At 42.4% G+C, this 11,600-nt stretch overlaps 1 protein-coding gene across 1 annotated transcript; it reads right to left on the minus strand.

Moving 5' to 3' along the window:
- Nucleotides 1-655: 655 nt before the first annotated feature.
- On the minus strand, nt 656-11,149 carry GPA33 (glycoprotein A33). The gene is made up of 7 exons (XM_057410526.1): nt 11,009-11,149; nt 6,639-6,790; nt 6,151-6,361; nt 5,491-5,649; nt 2,608-2,721; nt 1,960-2,083; nt 656-1,285 (listed from the first exon to the last, which is right to left on the minus strand). Exons 1-7 carry the CDS (start codon nt 11,040-11,042, stop codon nt 1,204-1,206), a joined length of 876 nt encoding a protein of 291 aa, XP_057266509.1. The 5' UTR covers nt 11,043-11,149; the 3' UTR covers nt 656-1,203.
- Nucleotides 11,150-11,600: the final 451 nt, after the last annotated feature.

Below are 11,600 nucleotides of genomic sequence, written 5' to 3' on the forward strand. Positions count from 1 at the left end.
TGGCAGTGTTCAAGGCTGAGTTGGACAGGGCTTGGAGTAACCTGCTCTAGCAGAAGGTGTCCCTGCCCATGGTAGGGGATTGGAACTGAATGAGCTTTAAGGCCCTTTCTAACCCAGACCGTTCTGTGATTCCAAGATGATGCAGGAGAGACCTTTGAAAGAATAAATATTGTTGTGTAAGTTATTTATTGAGCAACTCCTAAAAAAAACAAAACAAAAAACCCAAACCAAATAAACAAAAAGCTTTCAAACAGCTTTAATGCTGTTCTAATACCATCTTGCCAATCTCTTGGACAAAGACAGTCCATTCTGTTCCAAAGATGATAAACTAATGATAAACTAACTCTCAACATTTGGACATACAGCGCTTCTGATTAAATTGTTACAATTTTGAATAAGATGGTACTTCTTCTCAGTGTGTCGTTATCTGTCCACCCCTCCACACCCCCTTTTATTGAAGATCTGTTTGCCACGTACATGTTCTCACACTGTCATTTTTTCAGAAGTGGCATCAATGGATTATTACTGACTTGCCCATGCAACAGTCAGGAGGAAATGCTAAATTGCAAATTCATCTAAATTATTAACTTATCCATTCCATTAGTGTGCATTGTTGTTCCAAAATAGGAGACTTTCATTGGTCATTTGTGAATGGTTTCCTTATTTTTATTTATGTGTGCATGTATAATATATACAGAGAACACATTCAATAAAATGTCCGTCAAAAATCAGCTTGCTTCAGTCTGCATAAAACGGTTTCTTTACTGGGCAGTGCTGTAAGCTGTTGCACATGTGTAACACCATGAACAAGACCACTTTTCCTTGATGACTTCCTGTTGGTGACTTTGGAAGCTTCTGTGGAGCTGGGGATACAGCAGCAACTCTGTTCTCCAAATAGACCTGACTGGCTTCTTTTTTGAAGGAATGGGAAGTCTAGAAGACTGGTTATTTTTAGATGACTGGATAAAACCGTGCCTCAAATGCATTTTCTGCTATGAGGTTAGGTACTCACTATATGTAGTCACTTCTTTCCAGGGAGACAAGAATATTCTCTTCCAGAACTTGGAAGGCAGAGCCATCAGCTTTCACCTTATTATTCCGAAAAATCTTCTTGCAGTAAAAAAGAGGGATTGGTTTCTCCTCTGCAGTGGTGTCTGTGCCTCATTAAAGCCTGAAGATGGCACTGGCTTCCCGCTTCTTTCTTCATTTGTCTTCAACATCATCCTCTGCTCTCACATGCCTTGTAGGCATCACCTTGGAGTGTTCATTTTTATCTTCTTGCTCCCTAAAATATCGTTGAGGGATAGAGATGTTAATTTAAATCAGCTAGAAATGTTGCTGAAGAGGTTTTGTGTTAGAAGGGTTTTAGACTGCCCCAAGCTGACCTGGAAGTGTACCAAACTGAACTCCAGAAATTAAGTCTCACTGGTGATGCAAGAGGTGCGTGAACTGCTGTTTTTTTTTTTTAATAGCATGTATGTAGAGAAAGAGTGACTGGTGTATCTTTTCTTATCCCACTTTTCTTCCAATGGGCTGTTTCCATCATGAGAATAAACAAAATGTTTCGGTCTTGGAGTGATAATTCTGAATACAGATCACCTTGGTTCTGTATGAGGCTAGCAAGGACAGAGACAGCTGTAGGGGCTCAGGGAAATGAGAAACAGTCTGGGCTTTGCTTATCAAGTAGCTGTGCATGCTTGACTGAATTTAGCTTGGTAATTCAGTTCCAAGGTTTGAATGTTTTGGTTGTACCCCAGAGGCCACAAAGATGTCTGGTAATAGTGGGCATATTGTAAGAGAAGAGCTGGGAGCTACTAGGGTAGAAACTGAAAGGAGAAAGCAGTGCATGCTTTCCTTGATTTCTTTCTTCCTCCTCTGCTTTCCACTCTGTGTTGAGGGTGGAGGGAGAACCTGAATCCTTCATACCTCACATGTGTTTTTCTAGAGAAAAGTACTTACGTCATCTCATAGTCCTTTTCCTTCTCTGTCTGACAGCAGCAGCAATAGACTAAAATACTAATAACTGTAATTGCAGCAACAGCTCCACCAGTGATGCCAGCGTAGAGAGCTATGTTCGTGGATGCTAAACAGGAAGAAAAGTATTAGTGCTTTTCACTGAGAACAATATCAAAGCAATCAGCACAATCGTTGGACTTCGAATCCCACCACCAGAGGTCAGATCTCACTACCAGATACACACTGAGTAGAAGCCATGTTTGTTTGACTACAGCAACTGGAATTCATTCTGTACTAGGTACCTGGTTAAGTCTGCAGGAGCAATTAGTTAAATAGTGATATGGAGGAGCCCCTGGATCTGAACAACTGCTGTACTTCGTGATACAGTTTAGTTTCAGACTCTTTGGGCTCAGTCCTGTCTCGCCGTGCACATTTTTTTGTCATTTGTGAACTAACCCTAGAGTTAGTGATTGCTCTATTAGTAAAACAATGCAGAGAATCTTACTTAAAAGTAAAAAAGTGTACTTTTTTTTCAGAGAGAGAAAGGAGAATTTTATACTTCTGACTGCATTGCCTCCATTAATCTTTTGACACTTAGCTAGGATCCATTCTCTGCTACCACTCTTCCAGTAAGCAAGTCTTGTCTCTTACGTGGCATTACGCTAACTGTCATGTTGCAAAACTCCTTTCCCACAATGTTTGTCGAAGTGCAGATGTAAAAGCCAGAGGTATCCACCGAGATGTTCTTCAGTGTTATTTGTTCCCCTGTTGTGAAACACAAATCCAGTCCAAAAAAAAAAAGAGAAGAATTAAGGGAAGCAAGCAGGGGACAGCAGCCTTTCAATTCCAGCCTAGGGTAGTTGGAGTGATGAGAGGTTATTAAAGCTGATGGATTGCTCTGTCTTCCTCAGGGCCTGCCATGCTCATTGCTAGGTTTTAGTGTGATTTGTGGGAGGACAAACAGAAGTGTGCTGTTTTGAGCTGATAACAGGGAATGTGTGGCATTCAAACATTCCTTTTAGAAAGAAAGTTGTAGGTGGAGGGTGAAGAGGTATGTGTGCTTAGTGAAAGCTCATTTGCATTGGAGTTTGCTGAGAAATATATGATGGCCGAAACCAGCATCTAGCTTTGAGAACTGGCCATCTGATGAATTAACTTGTAAAAGAACAAAAAGCTCTTCAGTCCTCCAACTCCTGGGACTTCAGATCTGAATTATTTAGCAGTGGCTGAAATAGTTTTCTGGTCTGGGAGAGGCCCTGAAGGCTGTAAAAGTAAACGAAGGAAAATAAATGCAATGACATGAAATTGCTGTGATACTGATGCTTTCTGAACAACCTAACAGAGCTCAGAACCACATGCTAAAGGTTAGCTGTCTGCTCAAGCAGTCAGTTTGTGTTTGTTACATCTCCAGCTGACATTTGCCTGTGTAGTACATGCTTTTACATCATGATGAACTTGATAAAAGCTCTAAAAGCAAAAGGCTCTGAATACTTTTTGGTGACTTTCCTGTTTTGTTTTCCCTGTAATCTCACTTCTTTCCAGCCAGCTTGTGGGACTGGGATTCTCTGTCGTCACTGCTGGCACCTAGCACCAGATAGTTAAAGAGCATGCAAAGCAAGAAGTAACAGACTGCATGATGAGTTAGTTATTTTAATCTCTAAATACGGTCCGTGCTTGCTTGCCTTTTTGTTTTGTGGGTGCAGTATGAGGTTTATAGCTTTCAGAGCAGCAGCCTGTAACTGGACTGTAAATTCTCCCATATTAAATCAAAAGTAATTGGTGAGTCAAATTGGGAAAAATGTGGGTCGGATACTACCAGCTTTGGAGTGGCTCCTCAGGGCCTTCTGCACACTCTGGAGCACTGGGACTTGTTTAGCACAGAAAGCAATCAATCGCTTGTAGTGGCAGTAGGGTGTCAAGCCAGCTTGGGGCAGAAGGGGACAGTCGGCACACTACTTGGACATTTGTGCTCTGGTGAGCAAAATGAGGTGGAAATGGAAGAGACCCCTGTCCCAGGAAAGAACAGAAGCAGAAAGGCAGCTGCTGCTACAAACCGACAAATCCTGGTGTGTTCAGGGCTGTGTGTGATGCGTTGGCACCACGTAGCGGCCAGTCAGATGAATGAGGCTTGTGTCCCTGGTGGTGGTTGGTATTTTGGATAATTTATGCAAGAATCGGTTATTGTGTTGAACAGACAGTTGAATATGATCATGTTTAGTTTACATAGTGATGTTACAGTAAGTTATACCAGGAAGGGTAGGTTCAGATACTTAGTCTTTCTGGTGCTGAACTATATCAGGAAGAAACAAAGTTGTTTAAAGGAATAAATCTTAGTCCTCTTTCACTACTACACTTCAAAGAGAATTAAACCCTCATTTCTGTGTGAATAGTTCTACCAAAGGTCCTGTCATGGAAAGTCAGTTTTCAACTTTTTTTTTCCCCAGATTCTGATTTAAAATGAAAGCAAATTAAATATTTGGGCCTTTGTGACAGTCCTAAGCCAGAAACCTCTCTCATGCTCAAAGCAGGAAGGTGTAACTGATTCTCATACCACTTTCCTCTATGTGAGGAGTCATCTCTGAAAGCTACTTTTGCCTGGTCATTGTCAAGCAAGCTGAGATACAGACACACCAGTTAGAAACCTCAGTGTTATTCCTCATGTTATGCTCTTACACCCAGCAATTGAGAAGGAAGTATTTCTGGCTGCTTCCAGAGTGAGCCAGGTGTCGTGGTTTAAACCCAGTCAGGTAATTCGTTCGCTCACTTCCCCCCCTTTCTTGCCCTCCCCCTGCTCTCGGAGGGACGAAGAGGAGAATCAAAAGAATGCAACTCCCACGGGTTGAGATAAGAACAGTTTAGTAACTAAGGTATAACACAAATCACTACTGCTACCATCAATAATAACAATGATAAAGGAAATAACAAGGGAAGAGAATACAACACCTCACCACCCACTGACCGATAACTCGCCCCCCAAGCCCAACCAAGCTCCGACCGATACCTCCTCCAACCCTGCAGTCTCCCAGCCCTTCTGGCTAACTCCCAGTTACATCCTGGGCATGACGTGCTGTGGTATGGAATACCTCTTTGGTCAGTTTGGGTCAGGTGTCCTGTCTCTGCTTCCTCCCAGCTTCCCCTCCTCCCTGGCAGAGCATGAGGCTCACAAAGTCCTTGGCCAAACCAAAACATCTCTATCAGCTCTGTTCCCAAGCTGAAAGTCAAAACACTGCACTGCACCAGCTACCAAGGAGGAGAAACATGACTGCTACTGCTGAACCCAGGACACCAGGTTTCTCACCAGATGAGAGCTGAAGTGAAAACCTTACTGACCATTGTTACTTCAGGTGACAGTCCTTTCTCCCTGCTAAGTAACTTGTGAGTGTGTCTTACATCAAAAGGACAACTTTTCAAAATCCTGGTCAGAGAACTTCCTAAAAAAAATCCTTAAGTGTGTTTTTGTATTTACATTTCAATTTTTTTCCAGCCCTGATCTACAAATATCTCAGACAGGTGATGTGTTTGAGTTTCTCATACCTTCTGTTGTTTGTAGTGCACGGGGGTCATTTTGTACATTGAAGCTTTGCCAGGTATATCTGGGCTTTGGGGAGCCCTCATGAGAATTGCAGGTCAGATTGATTGTCTGTCCATATTCTGCTGTCCCCAAAACCTTGCATTCTGGCTTGGATGGTGCAACTTAAGAAAGAAAAAAAGAATTAATTTTATTCATCAGAAGTATTTTTTGGTTTCAACCCATCTCCTGCACTTGTGTGTTTTATTCTTGCTAAACAGAGGTTGGTATTGCACCTGCCACCTTCTTTTCAAAGGAACTGGAGTGAACATATATCTGTTTCTCTCTTCTTGGCAGTAATCATCCAAGAAGGAATTGTAAGATGCTATTTGGGATATGTCCAATAGTGTTGGGTAACTCATCCTTTGATAACTGGAGTGTGACAAGCCATAGGGAGAATGAGAAATGCCCTGTAATGAGACAAGGGTTGCTAGAAAAGTGAACCATACAACTCTAAAGCCTATTTTCTGCAGTCAGGTATCTAAAGGATTTGGATGCTACAAGCATTCCAACCTACTTCCATAGTAGTGGGAAAAGACCAAAGAATTGTGGATGAGGACTTCCTGGGAAAGTGGAGGATAGTTCTGTCTAATGTGTCTAATGTCTGTTGCCTCCATCATGCTTACCAAGGACGAAAAGAGCCAAGGTTGTGATCTGCCGGGGGGGGTCATTCCTCAGCCGCACGCTGCACACATATGTGCCGTTGTCTGCCATGGTCACTGCGTTGATGGTGATACTCACGTCTCCTGCGTTTACATCACCGCTGAACTGTATGCGGTTTTCGTAGCCCTTGCCATACTGGACAAGTCCATCAAAATACCTAGTGACAGCATCATCCTGAGAGAGAAGGAAGGGAAATTAGCAGTCTTAGTTTCTTCTGTGTGAGCCTGCTATCTAACTCAATGGATTAGCCCATGGATGGATATATTGCTTCTCAAATCAGAGTTTCTGTTTGCATAGTTCTGAGATTAAGGAGAGTCTTGAAGGAATCTTTTTTTCTTTTCCCAGCACACATGCCCACTCTTGAGTCCTGCTTCCATCTCCCCTCCCAGCCACCCCTCCTCTGTGCCCTATCATGTTTCTTTATGCAGTTTACCACACTATTATAGTTTACCACACTGTTGAGTTTTCTCCAGACGACAATGTCTCCTGAGTCAATGGAAGCTTCGGTTTTGAACTGGCAGCAGAGGGTAACATTGTTCCCTTGTGCCACTTGTGTTTCCTTGGCAGGTGCTTCCACAGTGAGGGCATGTGCAGTCACCAGAACTGGGAAGAGAATAAATGCTGCACTCAGCAAAAATTAATGGTGTCTGCATTCCACATTTTGTCTCTTTGTTTTTGTTACATGCCACAATAACACCACATCCCCTCTGTCATCTATGACATTCCCCACTAAGCAAGAGGTGATGTTGGCTGGGGCTGATTGTAGGAAGCTGCTCCACAGGGTGGGTAAGAGCTAAACTACTTCCCATTCCTTTCTCCCCTCTTCTTTACCTGGACATACTTTGCCATGGAGTTTATAAAGATGTTTTGTTTCATTTGTTTTTTTTTTTTCCTGAGTACTCTTTCAATGTGTCTGATATCCTTTGACAGTTCTAAATGTACACAGATAAACAGATAATACAAGTGCATCAAGCAGTCTTACGGATTCAGGCTAAACTAACAGATTTGTATTGTTGAATTTCAGGGATCAGTAAAGCTGTCAAAGAACTTGCTACAATCCAAGTCCATAGACAAGTGATGTTTTGTGCTAAGGGATCAAGGCCTGTTCATGTAATGCCCTGAAAAGAGAAAAACCTAGAAAAGTAATGAGAGCTTGAAAGAAACAGAAGAACAGCTATTAGTTTTTAAAAATGAGTAGGGGAGTAGTCACCTTTCTTCAGAACTGTAGAGCACAGGAACAGCTGAGACTTGAATAGCAGAGGAATCCATCTGTGCCCTGGTGAAGTATGCAGGGCACAGGTAGGGCAGGTGTTTCTTGTATGCTTTATTCTGTTTGACTTGATGCTTAATTCATCATACCTAAACTAGTGGCAGGCCTTAGGTATTCTCAAAATTCAGCTGGAGGTTTACCTCTGTCCCTGCCCTAGATGATGTTCATGCCTGTGGGAACCCACATTTAAAACCACCTGCTTTCTCCCTGCAGTTTTTGTTATGTGTGTATGGTTGGTTAGTTGTTGTGTTTTGGTTTGTTTTCATTTTTTGGCACAAAACTGAATCATTTGAAAAAATAAGTCTGAAACTAGGTACAGGGAGTGCAGGGACAAAGGAAAGAGCACTGCTCAGAGGCACACCTGTGTTAAAGACAAACATGGTCCAGTAAGGCAGAAAGTGGAGGAGGGTAGAGCTCTATGCTCTCCCCAAGAGGGCCATGCTTTATGTGGTGGGGAAGCATGCTTCTGAGAGAACCAGGCTGAGTCGGTGTTCCCCAGAGAGGACTGGACTGGAAAGTTGCCATCTAGCAAGCTTTGCATCCTCATTCTGCCGCATCTGTCTCCAGATTAGATCCATGAGGAAATGTGCAAGAGTGAGAGCAGAGGATGTCTGGATTCCACCTGGAGCTGCAAACTGATTGCGAATACTTTTTTTTTTTTTTGACAAGAAAATACCACAGCCACATGCATTAGGTGAGTAAGCCATTGGCAAGTTGGGCATTACCAGATCCTTGACTGCAATCAAGAGCAGTAGTGAACGGTAGTGTCCATTAGAAAACAACAGTGTAGGGACCCGAAAGGTTTTGTTGTCACTGCTGGTAGCAATGCAGGTAATTACAAAGGGTACAATGGGATGATTGGCATGAGGATCTGCTTTTAGCCAAAGTTCCCATTTTTCTGCATTCCCTGTCCCATAACTGAGTTATTCTGTGGTCTTGCGCATTTCATTAGTTATGCATGTGTTTTAGTCTCTTCCTCTGTGCCATGGTGGTAGTGGTTTCTGTTCTCTCTGGGATTAATTTGTTTACAGCTGCTGACAGCTATGAGAAGGAAACCAGCAGGGCAAAGTATTGCTAATATGGTTTTATTGCAGCCACTCCCCGGTCTTTCACTGCTTTGGAGCATCCAGTGCAGCACCCATGTTTGCGTAGCCCGCAGAGCTCTTTCTAACTGTTGATGTTCTCATCATGCCTTCGAATTAGAAAGCTTTCTAACCTGTCAGGACTGGATAGAAACACTTTCCTGCATTAGCTGAAAAGGATTACTGTCTGTACTAGGAGATGGAGCGAAAACCATTCCCTGACCCTTCCCTCACTCAGAAACTGGTTCCACCAGGCTGGGATTTACTGACCAGTTACTAACTCAGCCCTGAGGCAAAGAAAAGATGGCCCAACCCTAAGGTTTCCCCTCACAAGTGCTCTTCCTTCTTCTGACTGGGTGAGTCAAATCCTACCATAAATGAGGCCTTTGTTTTTTTCCAAACATGTCTTCAGTGCAGAGTCAGGGAGCAGCTGAACCGAACACCACATACAACAGATGCAGCCCATACAAGTGAGACTGCTTATTAATGTGTTGCTGTCACCCCAGTGCCTGACTTCTGATGATCTGATTTTTAACTAAATCTTTCTGGCTCCCACTCCTCCCTCATTAAGGGTCCTGGCTTTGGGGAAGCTGCACGGTTGCAGTCTGGGATGCCATTTACTCACACCAATTTCCTCCTTTCTCCTTCTCACTACATTTCACTTCCTCATAAAGCCACCAACAGGCAGCTGGTCTTAGTCAGAATGTCCAAAAATAGGGCTTTATTCTGCAGGGGTTGGTTGTATGGGTAGTTTTGGTTTGTTTTCTGACAGGAAACAAAATCTATTTGAAGTATGGCTGAAGGAAGGGGCAGGCCAATTCTGAAAATTTCAGGATAGGAGAGAGGACGAATAGCCTATGTAGTACTAGAGGGATGGCATCACCTACATTTGAGCCTTAGATTATCAGTACGTTTATAACATTGTAAGAAATGGAGAAAGGTTTATCTCCCTCTGCTCAACTTAAACATTTATACTTGTACAAAGGAAGAAGAAAATTAAAGTGACCTGTCTCCTTACACTTTTCTTACTAAGTGTAATTAGTGCCAAGGGCAATTAATAAACTGGAAACAATGAGAAAGATATTTTGTTCACTAACAAAAATGATATTCTGATCAAACAAAATTGTTATTGCTCATTTGTCTTGGTAGATTGAGCAAGTGAGAAAAGTAGGAAATGTGGAGATGTTTTTTACAAGGAAATGCTTTGACTTTTAATTCCTCAATACTTAATCTCAGCATTTAGCTGAAATTCAGTTCCAAAGTGGGAGAGGGGAAACATCTTAAATGTGAAATTTGCAGTAAAAGTAAATATTTTGTTTGATTAACAATGTCCGTGAAGAGCAAGGAGTTCACAGCACCAGTTATGCACACAACTGCAGTCAAAGGCTGATCAGCAGAAGTCAGCCTGTGCAGAGACCCTGATGCAGCCAATTCAGGGCAGCTCTGGCTTCTCAGCTGCACTGCCGTGTCTTGTGCTGTTTCTCCACTCCAGTGCAATGCAGGAATTGCAGGAATCTACCTTCAAAATTTTTTCACAGGCTAGTATTTTAACACTGAATTATGTCCATTTTAGTCCTGCCCAAACAGGCAAGAAGAGCTTCACCCAACATACACGTTTCTGCTCTGAAAAGTTTCCCATCTGTATTTTGGATAGCATGAAAGGGGAGAATAATTAAAAAGGAGAATGACCACCAGTGGTGTTACACAGTTTACATATTGATCATCAAATCATGAGCAAAGTAACATTTGTTGCTTATGGAGCACATCCACTTTTTCTAATTGTGTTAAACTTTGTGAATTTCATTCTTGTGGCTCTTACTGAAGTGAGGTTTTCAGGTTTTTAGTTAAAAAAAACAAGCTGTTTCCATACGTGTAGCTTTGAAGCCTGGAAGAAGGTATAGGAGCATAGTATGAGAAGACAAAACAGGTTAAGAAGCAGTGGAACTGAGTCCACAGGCTCTGAAACACAGAATGAGAAAAGGCAAATATGTGATCAAGGGCAAGCTGGCTGATTTATATGTGTTAGTAGGGATCATTGTGTATCCCCTTGACATGAATAATATATGGAGATTGCAAGTTGTATCAGAGTACATATAAACAACAGGGTTTAGGCTATGGAAATGTATGGTACATGCAGATTTAATTGTAAAATAATAAAACTCAAGGGCTTTTCCACTCCCAGCTGAGGAAGTTCCTGTATTTAACAAAAACTGTTAAAACTTTTTTAAAAGATACTTCCCAGCCTCATGAAGAGTGGCATTCTTTTCCTGTTCCTAACGCTGTCTTGCAGCTTTAGGAAATGCCTGTGAGTCTGGATGCTCAGAGACAGTAAACAACCCTGCTTGATCATAAACATGAAGGAACTGTCACTAAACAGAAAAAGAAGCACACAAAGTCCGTTAGAGCACTCCATTGTAGTGTTGTTTCCTCCTACCCAGCCCTTGAGGACACAACCAAATTAGTACTCACTTGCACTGAAAACAAACAGCCAAAGTCTTTTCATTGCTGTTCTCCTCGTCTCTCCTTTGTTTCCCCTCAAGGTGTTCTTCCTTGTAAGCTCTAGGTGGCCCGGTAATTGATTTTAGCTGAATGGCTGCTTCACAAGTTCCTTTCCTCAGTCTCTTACGAAGTGTTGCTTCTGTGGTCTGCCACTCCCCTCACAGCCAGAAAGACAAGCCAGATGACCAGGAGGCTTTGACATCGGTTGCTGCTCTTTGTCTAGAGGCAGAGAGCAGACTTGTGAACTCCTTCCTCGATTGTGAACTTTCTTCCCCAATTAAACTGCCTCTCCCAGTTTATCCTAACACAAAGGTGCATAAAGAGGCAAACTGAAGGGTGGGGTGACTGTGAGTGTACAATACAACAATTGAAGTCATGCCAATGATGATACGTAACTGGTGGAGGATAAGCCTCATTCACCTTAAAAAATTATTAAGGGAGCCTAGGGCCAGAGTACAGAGGTATTGAACTGTTTCTCAATGCAGGCAGCTTCCCCCATCCAGGCTTTAAGGGACTGAGGTGTCTAATTCCACTTACTGTAATACCAGTAAGAATATATAAT

The sequence above is a fragment of the Pezoporus wallicus genome, unplaced genomic scaffold (genome assembly GCF_028554395.1).
Source record: "Pezoporus wallicus isolate ANWC-B61680 ecotype Strahan unplaced genomic scaffold, APGP_CSIRO_Pwel_v1 contig_229, whole genome shotgun sequence".
Lineage (NCBI taxonomy): Eukaryota > Metazoa > Chordata > Aves > Psittaciformes > Psittacidae > Pezoporus > Pezoporus wallicus.